This window comes from Lathyrus oleraceus, chromosome 5, assembly GCF_024323335.1.
Source record: "Lathyrus oleraceus cultivar Zhongwan6 chromosome 5, CAAS_Psat_ZW6_1.0, whole genome shotgun sequence".
In the NCBI taxonomy this organism is placed as follows: domain Eukaryota; kingdom Viridiplantae; phylum Streptophyta; class Magnoliopsida; order Fabales; family Fabaceae; genus Lathyrus; species Lathyrus oleraceus.
The window spans coordinates 49,029,405-49,052,649 of record NC_066583.1 but is presented as its reverse complement, the minus strand read 5'-3'; the positions used below and the strand labels follow the sequence as shown (position 1 = coordinate 49,052,649).

General features: G+C 42.9%; 1 protein-coding gene across 1 annotated transcript; it reads right to left on the bottom strand.

Annotated features, from left to right (window-relative positions):
- Positions 1-2,950: 2,950 nt before the first annotated feature.
- LOC127086269 (uncharacterized) lies at positions 2,951-10,603 on the bottom strand. The gene is made up of 2 exons (XM_051026991.1): positions 8,227-10,603; positions 2,951-5,467 (listed from the first exon to the last, which is right to left on the bottom strand). Exon 2 carries the CDS (start codon positions 5,379-5,381, stop codon positions 2,961-2,963), a length of 2,421 nt encoding a protein of 806 aa, XP_050882948.1. The 5' UTR covers positions 5,382-5,467; positions 8,227-10,603; the 3' UTR covers positions 2,951-2,960.
- Between the last annotated feature and the right edge of the window lie 12,642 nt (positions 10,604-23,245).

The window sequence follows — 23,245 nt, the reverse complement described above, 5'->3', positions numbered from 1 at the left end:
CACCGCTTCCGTTCACGTTAACGGCCCCATCAAACATCAGAATCCATTCGGATTCAGGGTCAGGCCCCTCCTCCGGGATCGGTTCCTCGCAATCTTTCGATTTAAGAAACATGATGTCCTCATCAGGGAATTCAAACTTCATCGGTTGATAATCATCAATGGGTTGCTGGGCGAGGTAATCAGACAATACACTCCCCTTGATCGCTTTCTGAGAGGTATACTGTATATCATATTCTGTCAAAATCATTTGCCACCTCGCAACCCGCCCGGTCAATGCTGGCTTCTCAAAAATGTACTTGATCGGATCCATCTTGGAAATCAATAAAGTGGTATGAACCAACATGTACTGCCTTAGTCGGCGAGCAGCCCAGACCAAAGCACAGCAAGTTTTCTCGAGCAGTGAATATCTTGTTTCACAGTCGGTAAACTTTTTGCTAAGGTAGTATATGGCATGCTCTTTTCGACCAGACTCGTCATGCTGCCCCAATACACACCCCATAGACCCCTCGAGGACTGTCAGGTACAGAATTAACGGTCTTCCCTCCACAGGAGGCATCAGAATCGGAGGCTCCTGCAAATACTCTTTGATCTTTTCAAATGCCGCTTGGCAATCATCATTCCACCTGACCGTTTGGTCTTTTCTCAACAATTTAAAGATTGGTTCACACGTGGCTGTTAGATGAGATATGAACCGTGAAATGTAGTTCAATCTACCTAAGAAACCACGAACCTCTTTCTCTGTTCTCGGTTCAGGCATTTCTTTTATTGCTTTTACTTTTGCAGGATCAACCTCAATTCCTTTCTCACTTACAATGAACCCCAGCAATTTACCGGACCGCACTCCGAAAGTGCACTTGTTCGGATTCAACCTCAGTCTGAATTGTCTCAGCCGGTCAAACAACTTAGCCAAATCTACCAAATGCCCCTCTTCTGTCTGGGACTTTGCTATCATGTCATCAACATAGCATTCAATTTCATGATGAATCATATCATGAAACAAAGTCACCATGGCCCTCTGATAAGTAGCACCGGCGTTCTTGAGACCAAATGGCATCACCTTGTAACAAAAGGTACCCCACGGTGTAATGAACGTTGTTTTCTCCATATCATCTGGCGACATCTTGATCTGATTATAGCCAGAAAAGCCATCCATGAAGGAAAACACCGAGAATTGAGCAGTATTATCTACCAACACGTCAATGTGAGGTAGCGGAAAATCATCTTTCGGACTAGCTCTATTCAGATCCCGGTAGTCCACACACATTCTTACCTTCCCATCCTTCTTCGGGACTGGCACGATGTTCGCAACCCATGGCGGATAATTAGTGACAGCAAGGAAACCAGCATCCCACTGCTTTTGCACTTCTTCCTTAATCTTCATCGCCATATCAGGTCGAGTTCTGCGCAACTTCTGCTTCACTGGAGGACAATCTGTTCTCAACGGTAGCTTGTGCACAACAATATCGGTATCCAACCCTGGCATATCTTGATAAGACCAGGCAAAGATATCGACATACTCTTTCAATAGCACCACCAATCTGCCCTTAACACTTTCCTCCAAAGCAGCCCCGATTTTCACCTCTCTTTTGACCTCGTCGGTACCCAAGTTCACAACCTCAATCTGTTCCTCGTGCGGCTGAATCACCTTCTCCTCTTGTTTTAACAACCTGGCTAATTCCCCTGGCAGTTCACAATCTTCTTCGTCTTCTTCTTCAGCGAGATAGATTGGATTGTCGAAGTCATACAAGGGTGTAACAGGATTGTTACCAATGAGATCCGGAGAGGAATCGCATCTGCATGAATGTTGATTCATGCATTGCTTTAGAACCGGTGTGAGAAATTTAAAAAAAGGAAAAATGAAAACATTGCCATTTTTATTTGTTTTTATTTTTAAACTGCAAAAATAAATGAAAAACAGGGAACACCGCTTTTAATTGAAAAACATCCTTTATTTATGATGCAAAATCTGCAAATTTATGACATGAGGAGGCCCTTACAATGAACCATTACGTGTCGGGCAACACGCATGGTTTGCATGCCAATAAGAAAGAAAACAGGAAAAATATTACTCTTCGAGGAGAGTGACCCGGATGATTTCTTCGGCCTTCCAGTTCTGGATTTCCATCCCTGGTTCGCACGGCTTTATCCAGTGGTCCATGTCGCAGTCGCTGTCAGAGTCTTCACCCATCATACAGATGTGGTCCGGATCCAGCATTCCGGCACTCGTGAAAGTTACAGACGTACGACCCCCTCTTCCTCGCCCGGAGCCTCGGCTTGGTTGATATCCAACCCCAAAACGGTCTTTCTTCTCAGGGACCTCCATTACTCTGCCCCAGCCTGGAGCTTCTCCGCTTTTGACTACCTCAGCAGCCTGCTTATAGGAAGCGATGGACGGTTTCTCTTCCTCTGGCTTGGCGAACAGGGCATTCTCCACCCTGACGGTTTCGAAAGCCTGACTCGGCGTCTCCCATATTTCTCCATCCATCTCAACATACTTGAACGAAGACAGGTGGCTGACAAAGATGTCCTCCTCTCCGCAGACAGTAACAACTTGGCCCTCCCAGATATACTTCAGCTTCTGGTGAAAAGTCGATGTAACTGCTCCTACAGCATGAATCCATGGGCGACCCAACAAGCAACTGTAAGCTGGCTGGATGTCCATAACATAGAAGGTCGACTTAAACACTTCTGGGCCAATCTTCACTGGCTATTCCACCTCCCCAAATACAGCCCGCTTTGACCCATCAAATGCCCGCACAATCAGATCAGTCGGGGTCAAAATCAGCCCATCACAGTTTAGCTTCGCCAGGGCTTTCTTTGGCAACACATTTAATGAGGAGCCGGTATCAACCAGCACATGCGAAAGCACGGCTCCTTTGCACTCCATTGCAATGTGTAAAGCCCGGTTATGATTCCTCCCATCTACGGTCAAATCCATATCAGTAAAGCCCAACCCATGGCTAGCATGCACGTTGGATACAACCGTCTCCAACTGATTGATTTGTGATCTCCTGAGGCACATAGGCTTTCTTCAATATCTTCAATAAAGCCTCCCTATGACCCTCTGAGCTCAACAGCAGTGAAAGAATCGAGATCTTAGAAGGAGTCTGCTGCAAATGATCAACCAGTTTATACTCCGACTTTTTGATTATTCTGAGGAATTCTTCAGCCTCATCATCAAATTTATTATCCGACCCCGCAGGCGCCGGTGTCATCACAGGAGTATTACCACTATCTGCCGCAGCCTTCCCCTTCGCCCTGGCTAAAGCCTCGGCCTTTTCTTTTTTATCTTTTTCTTCCTCCCCCCTCCTCAAAGCATCGGGAGCAAACAACCTACCGCTGCGAGTGAAACCGCTGGGACCGGCATTATCCACCTTTAGCACGGTGGTTTCACTAGCAGATTGCTCTTTAACTTTCTCACCGTTACAGTATACCTCTCCCCCATAATGCCATGGCACGGCATCCTCTTTGTCGTATGGAATCGGCCCAGGTACCGTGATGGTAACTGGAGCCTCCTCCACCAGGTTAGACAAATCAACCGGGTCATAGAAAATGGTTATGGTGGAGACCTCCTCCTTCTTCCCTTCAGACTTCTCGATCACAATCTCCCCATCGTCCATCAGCCCCTGGACATGCTTCCTCAGAAGCTCACAACCATTTGCAGAAATAGTGCACTCAGCACAATCAGATCCGCAGCCCGGATAGACCCCATTCCTCAACAACTGCCTTTTGACCTCAATCAAAGGCGTCTTCAGCTGACCAACATCAAATAGCCCAACTCGACTTTCCTCAGAAATTGCATTCACCCCCCTTTGACCATGCGCGGGCATGGGATTGGCATTGACATTGGGAGATGGAGCAAAATTAATGGCTTTGGAATCCACCAGGTCTTGAACTGTGTGCTTAAAAGCTTTACAGTTCTCAATGTTGTGCCCGGGCGCACCCGAGTGGAATTCACATTTAGCATTCTCATCATAACTGGCTGGCCTTTGATCAGGTCTCAAAGGTGCCAGAGTTCTGGTCTGCACAAGGCCCAAATCCTGCAGCTTCTTAAACAAGAAAGCATAACTCACTGGAGGCCTATCAAATTGACGATCCTGCGCTCTGCCTCGGATCTGATAACCAGCCCTTTGTTGTCTCTGCTGAAAGGGTTGTTGTCTTTGTTGCTGTTGCTGCTGTTGTTGTTGTTGCGGTTGTGCTGAATGAGACTCAGCAGGAATTGTTACTGCAGCGGTATGCTGGAAGTAACGTTCCCTACTGGGTCCACGCTGTGTATAGACTGCACTGGTGTCTCCTTCCTTCTTCCTCTGCCCACCATTATTTCCAAAAGGTTTCTTCGAACCGGAGGAAGAAGAAGACGCACCACTCTGTATCTTACCCAGCTTCAACCAACTCTCTATCCTTTCCCCCGCCACCACGATGTCAGAGAAATTGGTGACATGACATCCCACCATTCTTTCTGCAAACGGCCCCTGCAGGGTCCCCATGAATAAGTCCGACATCTCACGATCGACGAGAGGAGGTTGCACCCTTGCAGCCAGTTCTCTCCACCTTTGTGCGTACTCCTTAAAGCCCTCATTATGCTTTTGAGACATACCCTGCAGCTGGGTACGGCTCGGAGCCATGTCTGCATTAAATTGGTATTGCTTAAAGAAAGCATCTCCCAAATCCTGCCAGCTCTTAATATCGGACGATCTCAACTTAGTGTACCACTCCAAGGAACCTCCGGACAGGCTGTCCTGGAAGAAGTACATCCACAGCTTCTGATCTGCCGTGTATGCTGAGATTTTGCGAACAAATGCCTGGAGATGAGTTTCCGGGCAAGAACTACCGTTGTATTTATCGAACGCAGGCGCCTTGAACTTCTGAGGAATCACAATTCCCTCCACCAATCCCATGTTGGACATGTTGACAAACCCCGGAGTAGCATGGCTTTCCAGAGCCCTTACCTTCTCTGCCAGCAACTGGATTTCTTTGTTTTGTGGCTGGGTATTGTACTGCCCGAATGGCTCGTTGTGCATGGAGAATTGGTCAGCTTCTCGGTCTTCCTCTCTGTCATCATCAAACCCGAAGAACGGAGGGAACAAACTATCCTTCAGACTATGCCCCAGACCGGGCCCACCACCAGTAGCGATACCAAATCCACCAGCATCGTTGTTCACCATACCCACAGTTTCTCTTTTTTCACCGTCTCTGGATCCACCCAGCCCCTGATTGGAGACACCATCCAGATTAACAACACTGTTAACAGCTGAAGCCCGCTCGAGCTTTTCAACTTTGTCAACCAAAGCTTTCTGACCAACTGCAAAACCCTGCATGATGTTGATCAGTTCGCTCATCTTGTCTTTCAGCTCGAGGATATCGGCATTAGGAAGCTCCATGAGTCTGGGTGTATTCCGCCTTGTAAAGTATCTGTGAGGACGGGTCGAGTGCAAAGGTACAGTTCTACGAGCACGAGCAATGATTCCTGCAAAACAGCAAACAGGTTAATATGCATGAATGCAACGTCCATCCATATGAGGAAGCTTCTGTCTTTCGATCCTGGTTTCATCGAGACAGATAATACTTTGACATCCACATTCTGAAATTCAAGATGTCTCTCAACCAGATTCTCAATCCATAATACCCCCATATGGCTAGACGTGAGTTTGAGTGCAGATGAATGCAAAGTGAGAATGATGTTGATGCATGAATGCAATGGATTGTGCCATCCTTCAAGTCATCTGATCCTCCGTACTGAATCTGACCTCTGAACTGGTCATAACCATCTGAGGAGAAATGTAACCAATCTGACCCACGGGTTCCGAAATAAACGGAACTGATACATCATCATCATCACCAAACCACAATCTCTGAGCAGACACCTATAATCATCTGAATCGGCCCGGGGAATCCTGAAATAAACGGATCCCCACTGATAAAATATCTCGGCCCGGGGAATCCGAAATAAACGGATCCCCACTGATAAGTCACGGACAGCACTCCGGCGTCACGGCAATAAATGACCATAAATCCGACTTATAATTATGTCTCTGAATCACAGATCAAAAGTCACCATCTGAAGGCTATCTGAACAAACATCTGACAGAACAACCCTCCCCTCACAGGTAAGTTCTAAACAAGTCACCCTAAGGCGGATAATGGTCTCGACAATCGGGCGGAGATACTCAATGGGTTTGCCCTTTCGGGTGTGCCATTGTAGCTCTCTTAAAATCGTCTAAACCAAAGATCCGGGAATGATCGGTCACCAGAGTCAACAACTCAAATGGAGTGACTCAAACAAAGCGGAATATCCACAGAGATGAGCACTATCAAGTGAGCCTCGTCCGGCTTGTGGCACATCACGCCGCCAGGCACATGTTGACTTAACATGAAAGAGGCAACGTGAGACCACACTAGTCCTAGGTGTATACTCGGGCCTGGGTTTTAGCCCCACTCAGAACACCCACCCCAAACAGAGGAACCACCTGCACAGAGGACGGCAACAACATGATAGTAATGATGCATGCACGTATTTAATGCAAGTATATAAACAATGGTTAGTATAATAAATGCAATAAATAGCGCACACAAGCAACCTAAACCAATCCTAAAAAGCTAGGAGAGACTCGCTTAGGGACGATGGACCAGCACAGGTCTACATCGAGAAGTCCCCAGCAGAGTCGCCAGCTGTCGCATCCTGCGAAAAATCAACCGGCGAGCCTAAAAATAAAAACACACAGAGCCGCCACTAAACGTTATTTATCCCAAGGTAGGGAAAGGAAACGCTCAGAGAAACCTGGAAAGACATGGTCTCGCGACCAGAGAGAAAAGGTTCGGGAGTCGGTTACGCGAGGGGAAGGTATTAGCACCCCTCACGTCCTAGGTACTCCTAGGGATCCACGTCCTAGAATAAAGAAAAGGTTGCTAAACATCACACACACACAGGGGAACGCAGGTGGGGTTAGGAGAAGGGAGCTCGATAAGGTATCGCACCTTATGCCTACATATCTTGTCTGGAACAAGAATCAGAGCCTCTGTAGTTCGGCTTACGCACGCCAAACAACACAAAACAACACAAACAAACAAGGGTGGCAAACATGGAGCCCGACAACCACTGGATGGAATTACGTCGGCATCCGAACCAAAACACACTCAAAACGGCAAACGTGGAGCCCGACTGCCAATCACTGGGCTTACGTCGGCATCCGAGCCAAACACAATCAAAACGGCAAACATGGAGCCCGACTGCCAATCACTGGGCTTACGTCGGCATCCGAGCCAAAACACACTCAAAACGGCAAACGTGGAGCCCGACTGCCAATCACTGGGCTTACGTCGGCATCCGAGCCAAACACAATCAAAACGGCAAACATGGAGCCCGACTGCCAATCACTGGGCTTACGTCGGCATCCGAGCCAAACACAATCAGATAACAGGTTAACGCACGCAAAAAGAAAAAGGTTGCCCGGAGTGGTCTCGCACGACCACCTGCCTACATACCTCGTCTGGAACGAGGATCAGGGCGATGTAGTTCCCCTGAAAGGGACTAAATTGCTAACCAGAAACTGGGGAAAGACACACAACTAGGGAGCTGAGACTCGAGCCTAATGTTGTCATGCATCGTTAACCCTAAGTTCGGTTTTCTATCCTACTTGCATAAGCAAACTAACCTAACCAGGAAAGAAGCTAGCACACAAGCATACAATCATATATCATCAAATGAGAACAGGTATCTCAAACAAGCATGTCAATCAGATATCCACATAACACGCACTATAGCCAAACAAGGGGGCTCAATCAATCAGGTTTGACTGCCTCAGCAAGTCGTCTGTACGGGCTGTGTTTGCTCTTAACCTCGCCATTACGAGGCTAAGGTGAAGCAGATGATGGGTGAAGTGAGGATCAGACCTCACAGCTCTTATCCCTAACCAGGGAGAGCTGACAAATGAGCATGGGTCCAGAATAGGGGAACCCTTCTATACTCGATGACTCTGACACAACAGATCTTGGGCTTTTGATCTCGATGCTACAACCATGTAATGGGAGCAAGGAGAAGACTCAACTGAATAGTGGGGGACAGGTTGCTTGTCCCTACCTTCCACCAATTGCCTTACTTGAAGGGCTTTTCCTGCTTGGCTTGAAAATAAACATACACAAGCATTGCCTCTTAAGGAGGACTTCAGACAATTTGCCCGGCCCGGTAACAGCCGGGTCTCCAGACTACATGAAGTCAAGAAGACCTACCTCAATGCAAGTTGCTTATGCAAAGCAAAGCAATAGTTCACAAGGAACTGAGCAACTAAAGTACCTGGAAACAATCAAACTCAGTCAGTACTCAATCAGACAAACTATACAGCAAACAATCAAACAGTTTAAACAATACAACACAAAGCAAGCTCAAGGCTTAAGCCCAAGCTCCAACACCTACAAAACAATGTTATGTTAGTGTACAAACATCCACAACATCAATCAAAATTGGATTTGGATCATTCTCCATGTGCATTGCTTTTTGGATCCTGAAAAATCAAGCAAATATTAGCAACTAGACCACTAGGCCAAGCCTAGGGTCCAAAAGCAAGAAAAAAGGTTAAAACAGCAAGGTATCCACCATCCAACATCAAATTAACATCAAACAAGATCAAACATCATTGGTATCATGTTTATATCATCCATCATGCTCAATTCATGCACAAAACAATCCAAATGGGCTCAAGTGTAGCATCAAACATACAAACAGAAGTATTGCATTCAAATCCATACCAAAACACATCCAAAAATCCTCAAATTAATTACACCTAAACAGGGGTCAATCAAGGTCTACCATGTCAAATTTGAGCTCAATTGGGCAAATGAAACCATGTCAATGAAAATCAACAAAAACAGACACCATTTCATGCTTCAATTCACACCATCAAGGCATACATCCACTTAAAAAATTCATAACTCAATGAAAACAAAAAAGAAATGGATGAGACCAAAACAGGGAGGTCCTAACATGTGTCTAGTTCATTCATATCAAATTTCATGGCCATACAATACAATATGAGGATTTCCCAATCAATCTACCAACCTATGTCACATGGACTTGCAAATTTAATCACCAGAAATGAAAAATCAAGATTAAATTGAAAATGCAATGAAAAATTCTACAAAAATTCATACAACATCCTAACATATCAACAATTCACCATGCAAAATTTCAGCCAATTCCAACATGCATAGGTCATCCAATTAAATTCAACAAGTTGACATCAAGAGGTGTGACACAAATTGTCACACCTAAGTTCCAGAATTTGCTGCTCTCTAACCAGGTATCAAAAATTCATGAAATTTACATATAAATAATCCTCAATGAGTCAAGAACCACCACAAAAATTTTCAGCCATTTATTTTATGATATGAGCATTTCATGAGCAAATTGGTAGAATGTAGCAAAAATGGATACATGTGAAACAAGCCTAGGTCAAACAATATTTTTGCCATGCACAACTTTGACCAATAGGTCAAAAAAATTCTACACAAGTCAACAAAGCCATAGAAAAATTTTCCATAATTTTAGGATTTTTTTGCTATTTTTTCTGAATTTTTTTAAGGTGTTAAATATTTTTTAGAATTTTTATGAATTTTCTAAAGTGTTTATAATTTTTTAAGGATTTATTTGAATTAATATAATTAAATTGGATGAATTATTAATGGCATCTTGTAGTTAACGAAACAGTACCGCGGTAAACCAGTTGTTCAAAAAATTACATGAAAACACGGATCAAACAGTAAACATAATCCAACAATTCATCTTCTTCTTCGAGCGGCAATACCGTGTTCATCAACGGTAGCTTCGACTTTGCTCATTTCATCACCAAATCTCACAAATTAATAACCGTTGGAAAGGTCTCGATGCATAGATCATGAATATATAACCTAATCAACCTAAATCTAACTATGCTAGACGGATCGAACGATTAAAGGTTTGAACACAAAACTTCAAATCGAGATTTCTCTTAACTCACTCAATCATTCTATAAACCACAAGCACCATTGGATTCTACAAGAAATGCACTACACAAAGCACCTATCAATCGAACAAAACGGGAGATTCAAAATTTCGACATACCGGCAATGGCAGTGCGTAAATCGCAGCTTTAAGCTCCAACTCTTCAAAACAGTTGTACTAGAGCCTTGTGGAAGATGAATGACGTGTCCAGTTCCAATTGCTTCGACCTCTACTGCTCTTAATTCGAATTTGCCATTGTTGAGGTGTTCTTGAACAGTTGCGATGCAAGGCTTGATTGATGATGAATCATGAAAACAGTCCTAGTACATGTTAAAACAAGATCACAGCAAAAAGAAAATCAAGTTTTGGTTGAAGATTGAGGAAGAAATTTGGATTTGAAGATTGGTGTGTTCTTGAGCAAAATGGAGAGAATGAGAGGTTTCTAGATCTGTTCTTGGTAATTGTGAGAGTTAGTTATGATTAGGAAATGATTTGGATTATATATGGATGCTTAATTGTAGCTCTAATCACATAATTAGCAAAATGACATGGTTAATGGAAATTGTTATTTTGTAAGTGAGGGCAAAATGGTCAATTCCTTTAGACAGCTCATGCCAGCTCAAACTTGGTTCCAACATGTCCAAAACACCATATGTGAAGTGTAGAAACAATTCCCATTCCAATTGGTTGCTTAAATCTCATTTTCACTATGTGTATGCAAAGTATCCATTTTTGACCATTTCATTTTTCATGCCAAAACTCAAACTATGTGCATTAACCATGAAATGAATATTCAAACACACTTAAAATGCCATTCCTGAGGTGTTGGAAAAAGTCCCATTCGAAAATTCCAATTATTTTGACATTTGGACGATTTTGCCCCTGGTCCAATTCAGCTGTCCAGTTGAAAAGTGACTTTTTGCCTTGGCCATTTTTGGACAAATCCAATGATGCACCCTCAAAGTACATGTCAAATGGAGTTTGTGCATATAAAGAACTTGCAATTTGGACAAAGTATGTGGTAGTTATGGCCTCCTGATTACGGTCTTTTCTGAAATTCAATGAGCCATATTTCGCAAACCGTACATCGGATTTTCAAGTTCTTGGACTTTTTGGAAAGGTGAGAACAAGATCTACATCTGTCATGTTGAACAATTTTTCATTTGAAGCTTCCTTGGACTTCTGTTTTTGAGGTCAAAAACTTTCCATTTTTGGAAACTTCAATTACAAGTCACTTGCTATTTTTGGCAGTTTTTGTCCTGACTTGATTTTCTTCAGTTTTAAGCTTTGCAATGTCATTTAACACTTGTTCCAACATGAATGAAGTGTGTCTAACTCATCTCCACCTCCAAATCCATCAGATCATGTACAGTTGACCACAGTTGACTTTTCATCTGATAGATGAATCTGGCAATGCATAGATCAATTTAAACCCCAATCTCCAACTGAAATGGCTCAAGGGTGACACCCTAGCCTCAATAAGCACCATATAATCATAGAATGATCCTCATATCATCCACAAACCCCATCTCCTGATTAAACCCTGACTGGCCCAATACAACTGATTAGGGTTGACCAGTGGTCAAAACCCTAATCTCAAGGAATGAGCTTCAATCTTCTGATGACATCCAATCATGATGATGATGATGCATCAATTCAAACAAGATGAAGACCAATACCCTTGGAGATCATAAAACCCTAATTCACAGCCCAATCCTCAGATGGCCCATGATCAGTCAACAAAACCTAGGCTTGCACCTTTGAACTTCCTCATCTTCTGATTAAGACTTGGGAAGATGGCTTGCACTATGTAACCACATGTTATGCAATATGAAATGCCTAATGACCTAAAATGAAATGCAAATATGTTAATGCTAGTCCCAAGAGAGGAGGGCAAATTTTGAGGTGTTACATCTGTGTACAAGGAGACAAAAATCCTAGTAAGAGGAAATTGTCAAGAACACAAAGAGAAAGCTATGCCGAGAAAGTCCTATTGATTTTAATTCCACTACTGTCATCATGTCTTTGAGCATCTCATCTCCTGCTGGCGGATAGAAGTGATTGGCTTGTTCAGTTCCTTGAACTTGGTTGAAGCTGACAGAGAACGGGACATAGTCATACGCTTTAATCCCTAATTTTTGCCTGGACCGCCTTTTCAGGTTTTCAGTCCACCGGGATACCCTTTTTTGCCCAAGCCGCCTTTTCAGGTTTCCGACTTGCCGGGTATACGTCTTTATATATTTATCCCTAATTTTTGCCCGAACCCTTTTGGTTCGCCGGGATGCCCTTACTTTTGCCTAGGTACATCGACCTAGCGGGTCTCTGTTATGCGTAGTATTTTTTAACTATGTCCGCGTTCACAGGATGCGGGAAGTCTTCGCCATCCATTGTAGTAAGTATCATGGCTCCACCGGAGAATACCTTCTTAACCACAAATGGCCCTTCGTATGTGGGAGTCCACTTGCCTCTGGGGTCCCCTTGTGATAGAATGATACACTTGATCACCAAGTTGCCAATTTGATACACCTGTCTCTTGACTCTTTTGTTAAATGCTTGGGTCATGCGCTTCTGATATATCTGCCCGTGACAAACAGCCGCAAGTCTCTTCTCATCAATCAAGTTTATCTGATCGAGTCGAGTCTGAATCCATTCATCCTCGCTTAAACCCGCCTCTTTCATGATCCTTAGAGAGGGAATCTGAACTTACACTGGCAAAACAGCTTCCGTTCCGTAGACTAAAGATAAAGGAGTTGCCCCTGTCGAAGTGCGTACTGAAGTGCGATAACCATGTAGGGCAAACGGTAACATCTCATGCCAGTCTTTGTACGTTACTGTCATCTTTTGTATGATCTTCTTGATGTTCTTATTAGCAGCCTATACGGCGCCATTCATCTTTGGCCGGTACGGAGAGGAGTTATGGTGTTTAATTTTGAACTGCGTGCAGAGTTCAATAATCATCTTGTTGTTCAAATTAGTACCATTGTCAGTGATAATTCTTTCAGGGATGCCATATCGACAAAAAAGGCTATTCTTGATGAACCGTGCCACCACATTCTTGGTGACAGAAGCAAATGAGGCTGCCTCTACCCACTTTGTGAAGTAATCAATAGCGACGAGAATGAAGCGATGTCCATTAGAAGCCGTAGGTTTAATCTCTCCAATCATATCAATGCCCCACATTGCAAAAGGCCAAGGTGCTGTCAACACATTCAATGGAGCAGGAGGTGTATGTACTTTATCCGCATAGATCTGGCACTTATGACAGGTTCTGGAGTGATGGTGGCAATCAGCTTCCATGGTAGACCAATAATACCCTGATCTCAGAATCTTCTTGGCCATTGTATGTCCATTAGAATGAGTCCCAAAAATACCGTCATGCATGTCTTCCATAATCCTTTCTGCTTCCTTTTTATCCACACAGCGAAGCAAAGTTGAATCATGATTACGTTTGTATAATACTCCATTACTCAGAAAGAATTTAGCGGAGAACTTCCTCAGGAATTTTTTGTCATTGATGGATGCCCCTTCAGGGTATTCCTGAGCTTCTAAATATCTTTTTACTTCGTGGAACCAAGGTTTTTCCCGTACTCCCTCAGTGTTAAGTTCATAACAGTATGCCGGTTCATCTAGTCGCTCAATGGTAATCCTGGGAGTTTCACCGTCCCATTTGACTCTGAACATAGATGACATGGTAGCTAATGCGTCTGCCAACTGATTCTCTTCTCGTGGAATATGTTCAAATGTAATCTCTTCAAAGTATGGGATTAATGTCATTACCTGCTCTCGATAAGGGAAGAGATTTGGATGTTTAGTATCCCATTCATCTTTGATCTGACTGATTACCAAAGCCGAATCTCCGTATACGCTCAAAAACTTGATTCGCCAATCTATAGCAGCTTTGAGTCCAAAAATACATGCTTCATACTCAGCCATATTATTGGTACAATGAAAACATAGTCTAGCCGTGAAAGGCGTATGGTAACCCTCGGGAGAAATGAGTACAACCCCAACACCATGGCCCAATGCATTAGAAGATCCATCAAAGACCATAGTCCATCGGGATCCCCATTCGGGTCCTTCATCTGGTTTAGGTTTTCCATTATCAGTAACAAGCATGACATCCTCATCTGGGAACTCAAAATTCATAGATTGGTAATCGTCCACCGCTTGATGAGCCAAATGATCAGCTAGCACGCTTCCTTTGATTGCTTTCTGGGTAGTATACTGGATATCGTACTCTGTTAAGATCATCTGCCATCTCGCTATTCTTCCGGAGAGGGCAGGCTTCTCGAACATGTATTTGATGGGATCCATCCTAGAAATCAACAAAGTGGTCTGATTCAACATATACTGTCTTAGTCGGCGAGCAGCCCAGGCCAAAGCACAGAAAGTTCTCTCGAGCAGTGAGTATCTTGTTTCACAGTCGGTAAACTTTTTGCTCAGGTAGTATATGGCGTGCTCTTTTCGACCAGACTCGTCATGTTGCCCCAATACACACCCCATTGAACTTTCTAACACGGTCAAATACATGATTAGAGGTCTTCCTTCGACTGGTGGTATCAGAATTGGAGGTTCCTGGAGATAGTTCTTGATTTTGTCAAAAGCTTCTTGGCATTCGTCATTCCATATCATCTCTTGATTCTTCCTCAGCAATTTGAAGATGGGTTTACAGGTAGCGGTCAAGTGGGAGATAAATCGGGCAATGTAGTTCAAGCGTCCCAACAAAACTCTGACCTCTTTCTCCGTACGGGGAACTGGCATTTCTTGAATAGCTCTCACTTTAGCCGGGTCAACCTCAATTCCTTTACCACTGACAATAAAGCCCAAGAGTTTACCGGATCTTACTCCAAAAGTGCATTTGTTCGGGTTCAATCTCAACTTGTATTTCTTCAACCTCTCAAACAGTTTGTATAAATGATCGAGATGTTCCTCTTCAGTATGAGATCTAGCTATCATGTCATCCACATATACTTCTATCTCACGATGAATCATATCATGGAACAAAACCACCATAGCACGCTGGTACGTTGCCCCGGCGTTCTTTAGACCGAATGGCATTACTTTGTAACAGAAAGTGCCCCATTGCGTCACAAACGTAGTTTTCTCCATGTCCTCAGGTGCCATTTTAATCTGATTATAACCCGAGAATCCATCCATGAATGAGAATACTTTGTGTTGAGCGGTGTTATCTACCAGAACATCAATGTGCGGGAGTGGAAAGTCATCCTTGGGACTTGCTTTATTCAAATCTCTGTAATCTACGCACATTCGTACCTTACCATCCTTCTTTGGCACTGGCACCACATTAGCAACCCATTGAGGATAAGAAGTAACGGCTAGGAAACCGGCATTGAACTGTTTCATAACCTCGACTTTGATTTTCTCGGACATTTCAGGACGCATGCGGCGAACCTTTTGCTTGACAGGACGGCAGTCTTCCTTCGTAGGCAGCCAATGCACCACTATATCAGTATCCAACCCGGGCATGTCTTCATAAGACCAAGCGAAAACCTCTACATAGTCATGTAACATCCGAATCAATCTTTCCTTGACACTGGTTTCCAATCCTGCTCCTATTTTGACTTCTTTTCTGTCTACCTCAGTACCCAGATTTACAATTTCGAGGGACTCTTCATGTGGCTGTATAGTCCTTTCCTCTTGCAGTAATAGTCTGGCAAGCTCTCCAGGGACTTCACAATCTTCCTCACTTCCATCTTCGGCTTGGTAGATCGGATTTTCAAAGTCATAATGAACAGTAGCGGAATTATTATCAATAGGATCCATAGTGGATACGGATCTGCAATTTGTTACGTGAGTGTGTGTAAGAAAGCATAGCTTGTTCGAAAGACGACAGGAAAAATAAAGAGCGCAATATTTGAATGCGAAAAAGTCCATTGATTTATTGAATATGAATATGCTTATGAAATGACAAAACCCTTAACAAATTAGCTATTGTGCCCCGGGCGTAGACACAATGCTTTAAGAAGTTCAATTGAAAAATTAAAGATTTGCAACACTAAATGGACAATAACAATTACTCCTGACTAAAGGAGATCGGGATAGTGTCTTCAGCCTTCCAATTATTGAGTCCGTCGCCAATTGTTGGGTAGATCCAGCTATCCAGGTCACAATCACTGTCAGCATTTTCTACAGCATTAATTTGACTCTTGTCAGGGCTGAACCCCAGGCCAAATTTGTCAGACTTGTATGGTACTTCGATCAATTGACCCCAGCCAGTACGACCACCATCCTCAACCACGGCTTGAGCGTCCTTCAGAGAAATCATAGCAGGAGGAGCACGAATAACCTTGGGTACACAGGTAGTTGGCTTAAGGACAGGAACGGTCGGAGGAACTACTTCAAATGACTGACAAGGAGTCTCAATGAATTCACCATCCATCTCGACGTATCTGAAGGTATGCACACTACTGACAATGTACTCTTCTTCTCCACACACTGTGACAATCTTACCCTCTATCGGATATCTCAACTTTTGATGGAGAGACGAAGCTACAGCACCTGCCCCATGAATCCAAGGGCGTCCCAGTAAGCAGGAATAGGCAGGACGAATGTTCATTACGTGGAAGGTAGTATTGAAGACCTGAGGTCCTATCTTGATAGGGAGGACTACTTCGCCATGGACAACACTCTTCGCACCATCGTAAGCACGTACCACCATGTCACTAGGTTTCAGTTCAATGCTTTTACAATCCAGCTTATCCAGCACAGCTGTCGGCAACACATTCAAGGAAGAGCCATTATCGATCAACCCATGGGACAAAGTGATTCCCCTACACTCAATGGAGATATGCAGGGCTTTATTGTGATTCTTTCCCGCTGGTGTCAGATCAGCGTCGGAAAAGCCTAGGCCATTGTCAACAGCCAAGTGAGCAACATAATTTTCGAACTGATCGACAGATGTCTCCTGAGGTACATGAGCGGTCTTCAAGAATTTTATCAATGCATTGGCATGAGATTCAGAAGATAATAGCAAGGATAACATCGAGATCTTAGACGGGGTATGCCCCAACTGTTTTACAACATCAAAATCACTCTTGCGAATGATTTTCAGCACTTCCTCCATTTCTTGTTTGGCAACATCTTCGGGAGTAACTTCGACCGGTGTCTCTGACTGAGAAGGATTGACTGGTTCCTTTCCTCGAGTTTCAAGGATAGGAGGTGAGATTTCTGGAGAGAAGATCCTTCCGCTTCGAGTAATTTTACTAGTCCCAACAATGCCACTAGTATTAGCAGCATTATCCACTTGCCTCACACCATGGACGTAAACATCACCGCCATAATTCCACAGAATAGCTTTGCTTGAGGAATACGGGATCGGGCCAGGTGCAGTGATGATTAGGGGAGCAACCCTGGGCTCAGCAGTAATCTTCACAGGCGCCCTGGTGGCGGTAATTTTCACTGGACCTTTGGACTTAGCAATCACAGATATTTCTTCAATAGAGTTTTCCGCCTTAGGAATCCTTTCGAAGAGAACTGTACGATCGTCCATCAGCCGTTGAATACCATCTTTCAATTTCAAACAGTCCTCGGGCCGGAGTATGCAGAGATTGCAATCTTCAGCACAACCTGGAAATAAACCAGCTTGCAATAAATTCTTCTTTATGATCGGGAGGGGAGATATTAAGTCCGCCACATTGGAAATGTGAGAACCGTCATCTACAGCATTAACAGTCTTGTCATGGTTAGGCATAGGAGCAGTGATGACATTAGGAGTCTCCGGAGGCTCAAACTCAATTTCTCCAGCTTCGATCATATCCTGAATCTTATTCTTCAATGGCCAGCAATCGTTTGTATCGTGCCCGGGGCTATCGGAGTGATATGCACACCTGGCATTGGGATTATAACGAGAAGAGGAAGTGTTGGGATTTGTAGGAGGATCTCTGAGGGTGATCAAATTTGCCTTTAGCATTCCCTGCAGTGCCTGTGCCAAGGTCATATTGATCCTGGTGAACTGCCTTCTTGGCCTGTCCTGTTTGGGCTGGAAGTTTTGAGATGGTGGTGCTGCAATCGTAACTGCTCCAACGTCGTGGTCACGGTTTTTCTTGTTACGACCCTTTTGACCGTACACAGCATTTGATTCGTTCTTCCCCTGGTAGGACTTTTTGCTGCTTGTAGAGGTAGCTGCCTGTATCTTTCCACTTCGAAGGCCGCTCTCCACCCGTTCACCTGTCAGTATAAGTTCAGTGAAACCTGATGAAGAACTCCCCAGTAGATGGCTGTAGAATGGGCCAGTCAGGGTACCCATGAACAGGTCTACTAATTCTCGGTCAGTCATAGGGGGTTTGACTCTGCCAGCCAAATCTCTCCATTTCTGAGCATACTCTTTGAAGCTTTCTTTAGATCCCATAGTCATATTCTGCAACTGTAGCCGAGTAGGCGCTAATTCAGAATTGTACTGGTACTGCTTATAGAAAGCTGTTGCTAAATCAGTCCAGGTGCGGATGTCAGAGCTCTCGAGCTGATAATACCATTCCAACTGAGTGCCAGACAGACTTTCTTGGAAGAAGTGGATCCACAGTTTCTTATCAGTGGTATGCGGCTGAATCTTTCTCACATAAGCCCTTAAATGCATCTGAGGACAGGACGCACCATCGTACTTAGTAAAAGTGGGGATTTTGAATTTGCGAGGAATGGTCACATCGGAGACCAGACCCAAACTTTCGAAATCCAGACCGGGCGTCTTCTGACCCTCCATGGCTAGCATGCGCTCTTCCAGCAATTTGTACTTATCATCTCTCGGAGAGTACTGTTCATTTTCATACTTCTCATCATCATCCTCAGGGTTGGAGAAATCAGCATCCTCTTCCTCTGAATCATTCTCCGCCTCATCTTCTGGACCATTCGGGATTCCAAATTTGATTCCCGTAGCCTGTCCTTTACGCCTTCTTCCTGGGTTAATGAAACTCACAGCTTTCTTGTCTTTCTTCTTTTCGACCAGAAGAGCCTTCAGTTCCTCCTGCCCCTTGGATAAGCTTAGCATCATCTTCTTGAATTGAGCATTCTGAGTATGGAGATCTTTGACAGTTTGTTCGAGATCCATTTTTCTGTTTGGAGGAAAACCGTGAGAACACTGATCCCTTTAGAGTATCTGTTATGCTATGTTATGCTATGCAATGTATGAAATGTTTTCAAGGACTTTTGGAATTTAACTTTGCATAAACTACCAAAAAAGGAAACTTTTTTTTTTTTTTTTTTTTTTTTTTTTTTGTTTTTTTTTTTTTTTTTTTTTGTTTTTTTTTTTTTTTTTTTGTTTATACAAAACAGAGCAAAGTTAAATCCCTAAGTCCTTGAAATGGTTAGTACAATGTTATGATGTCATGATGTTATGATGTTATGATGTTAAGATGTTAAGTAAACAACAAGCACAAGCAAGTCACACACCAATCATTCCTAAGTTTTGAGGCTTGCATGAGTTCCATAGGTAAGTACCCTCCCCACTGAAGTTTGGTTGGTTCAACCTGTCCTAGAATAGTAACCGGGTTCTAGAAGGATCTCCAATCATTGACCTTCCTTTAAGTCCACTTCAGTGCAACACCAAGTGGTTGACCGAAGCTTCCCTAAAGTCCAATCTCAAAGAGTGTAGTATCGAGTCTCAACCAACTTCAGTCGGAACCGAAGCCAGTTATCTCACTACTTTCTAATGGCCAGGATGAGTCAATTAGGGTTCTAAAGGTCTGGTTAATGCTTTTATGACACCACGCGAATGCCAAATATTTCCTCAACTAACATGAGGAACATCAGGACATCCAAAGTGCCACATTAACCGTAGCCATCATTTTGACCATTCCAGTATACGCCGGACAGTCGCGATGATCTCTTGCTACTTACCTAAGGTACACTAGATCCGGGTGTAGGATCTTTCACTCAAGCATAACATACCCAAGCAATCCCTTAAAAATAAATCAGACAAATTGAATAAGTGATCTTGTTTTTAAGGTAACCTCTCTTTTTAAAGTATTCCCCAGCAGAGTCGCCAGTTCTGTCATACGGTGAACTGACTTGGGGTGTTTTGCTTTTTATCGCAATGTCGCGGATAGCAAGAGTCGCCACCGACTTTTCTTTTATCCCATAAGGAAAGGTGGAAAAGAACAGGAAAGACCTCAATAGATTTTGGGTTCGGGAGGTACATTATACAAAGGGAAGGTATTAGCACCCTTTGTATCCATGGTTATCCATGGGCTCTTAATTACTGGATCACTTATATTTTTGTCTGAAAAAGTGCTTGTGAATGGCTTAGAAAATGTTTTGAAAAGAGAGTTTAACTTTGTAATGATTCTCGTATGAATGTATACAAAGTATTTATCTCATTTGATTTTGAAAATGGTTTATAACTCGGTAATGATTCTAGTATGAATGTATACCAAGTGGTGATTTTCCAAAAGAGATTTTGAAAGGTGTGAGGTGTTGAAAATATTTTAGGTTATGATCCAGTAATTGAGAGTTATACCTTCCTAAGGTCGTTATGAACGTTTCCTATCCTTATGAGGGTAAAACTGTCCTTACTATTGAGAAGTAAGTAGTTTTATCCTTTGGATGTTTAAGGGTCATCGTAGGGTCATCGATAGGTCATTGAAGGCAACAGTTGTAAGGATACCTTAGCATTCGAAGGGACGATCATCATTTAACCGTAGGCTACACCGAAGGGTCATCGAGGGACAAAATCGTATTTTCGAAGGCAACATCCGAGGGACCATGATTTATTTTATGATGATTTAACCGAAGGGCCGTTGCTAAGTGTATCCCCACATTCGCGGGACATGACCGTATTACGTAATCGTGGGGTAATAAAGAGAGGTCCGATATTATTTATTTAAAGTCCGGATTTTAACAATTAATTAAATAGCCATAATCAGTTAGGTAATTAGGTCCACAGTAAATCAATGAAATCAATACATTAAAAAAATCAAGCTTGGTGATTCAAGATGAATCTCCATATTAAACTTAGGTCATCCAAAAGCCATCTCCTCAAGAATGTCCACGCCTAAAGCGGCATGCCTAGCCGGCTATTTCTTTGGAAGTATGCTAGCTTTTACACCATGCAACACACGGATTAGAGCATTGAGGTAAAATACAATTAGAAATTGCATCATAAAATAAATACAACAATCAGGAATTTAAGCCAAATAATACAGAATCATGATTAGATAAACATAAAATGGACAACAAAGGGACAAAGCAGCCACTGTCCCGTTCGCCTCTGCTTCGCCTAGCGAAGGCTCAGCGAAGGCTCGCTGCAGGCTCGCTTAGCGATGAGCTAGCGAGCGGCCACGGGTTTGGAATTTGGCAGCAGCACGACTTCCGAAAACCTGTACTATTATTGCATTTGATCACAGGCATAGCAGATACAATTATACAGGATATTCATACTCGGATTCACATGCGAAATCAATTTACATATCAAAACCTTAATCGGAATGCATCATGTATGTAAAGAAGATCAATTGGAAACGTAAAACAACGGTGATACACAAACCTGTGTGCAATTGCGATAGTGAAAGGGATTGATTGCTTGGAGGCCGGATTGAGTTGGGCGGCGGTAGCTTCGGCGCGGATGGGCTGCCTTCAGGTTAGCAAGGTTTTTGCACCAGGGTTTCCGTCCTTCGTCCGCTTGTTTGTGCGTTTCCGTGTTTCTCCCTCTGGGTCTGTGTGTTCTTTTCGCGGCTGAGGAGCTGGTATTTATAGTAGTAGTGGTGGTGACCTAATGGGCTTAAAATGAGGTCCAAAACTTCAGATTTTCGCAAGCTTCGCTAGGCGAAGGAATTACTCGCCTAGCGAGCAAGCTATTCTGGGCTTTTTTCTGGATCTGATGCTTCGCTGGGCGAGTATCATGATGAAGTATTCGCTAGGCGAAGGAATTACTCGCCTAGCGAGCAAGCTATTCTGGGCCGCCTTTGGATTGGGCCTGTTGTGAGCTGGGCTTTTGTCCATTTGATGTCAGTGCCTTGCATAACAAATCGGAGGGTCTTGAGGAATGCTCTGTAATATCAACAGGTAAATTTTGGGGTATGACACATATGTTGATGGTGTTTTTCACTAGGGAACATTGAACATTGTGAGACTTCTTTTTGAGCAACACCTTTGTGAGAAACACACCATATATTCACCCAAAATCTTAAGGTGATAGGTGTATGAGTTCTCCCACTTATAAATGCTTAAGTATCCACATTTATAACCAATGTGGGACTTCAACTCACACTTGACTTATTATTCTTAACAATTAACTCATAGGACCACGAATACTTCAGTTATTGATTCGAGAGGGTCTCGTGGAACTTACTTAAAACATGACTGGACACGTTCTCCTACGAGATACAACATAAAGGAATCATATGTTTGGATGAGGTTTTCAACCACTATTTTCTCATCACAATGCAATTTTTAATGTGATTTTATGAAGTTATGAATAGCACGTGATTTTTAATGTGAATTTGATAAAGCAAACGCCAAACCAAACATATACGGAGGGGAGTAAGCTTAATCACGTGTTTGCCACATGATCTCGTCCTCGTCCTTTCTTATTCAAATATTATATGCCATTTACATGTTGAAGATTTGATGTGCCGATTTCTTTGACCTTCAATGAGCTTATTTTATGATGGTTAGGTCTGATCAAGATATTCTTGTTCATAGTCCCTCAAATACAAGACCTGTAAGAGTGAATTGATTGAGCGAGAACATTCCATTTTAAAAACTAATTTGCAAAAAAATATTTCATCAAAATTTATTTATTTGACAATTCTTCAAAAGAAAAAAATTGAATTAATATAGTAGATTTTAAATTATCCATAAAATTATATTTCCTTAAAAGAATTTCATCATCACACTCTAAATGTTGTTTTGGAATGAATAAAAGATTTGACATATGATCTATATGTTGCAATCAATTAGCTACTATGTTATTTGATCCTTTTTTTCTTAGAGAATATAAACTAGTACAAGGCAAGTGTGATAAACAGGTAAGGATAGTTGGAAAGTACCCACACAATAAGCAGCATATCCGAAAGCTGAACAAATTATCTTAGAACTCACCCTATGGCAAGATCATAAATGGAAAGTACATAATTTCAAGTCAAAGACTACTAAATAAAAACCATAATTTCAAATCAACTAGTTGATTATATAAAAAAAAAGAGCAGCACATAGTATTAGTCAGTTTCTCATACAAACAAACATCTGTTTAAGAGTAGTATTTGCTTAAGTTATAAGATTGTCTGCATCAATCAAGGCAAGACTGTCTCTACTATGTACACA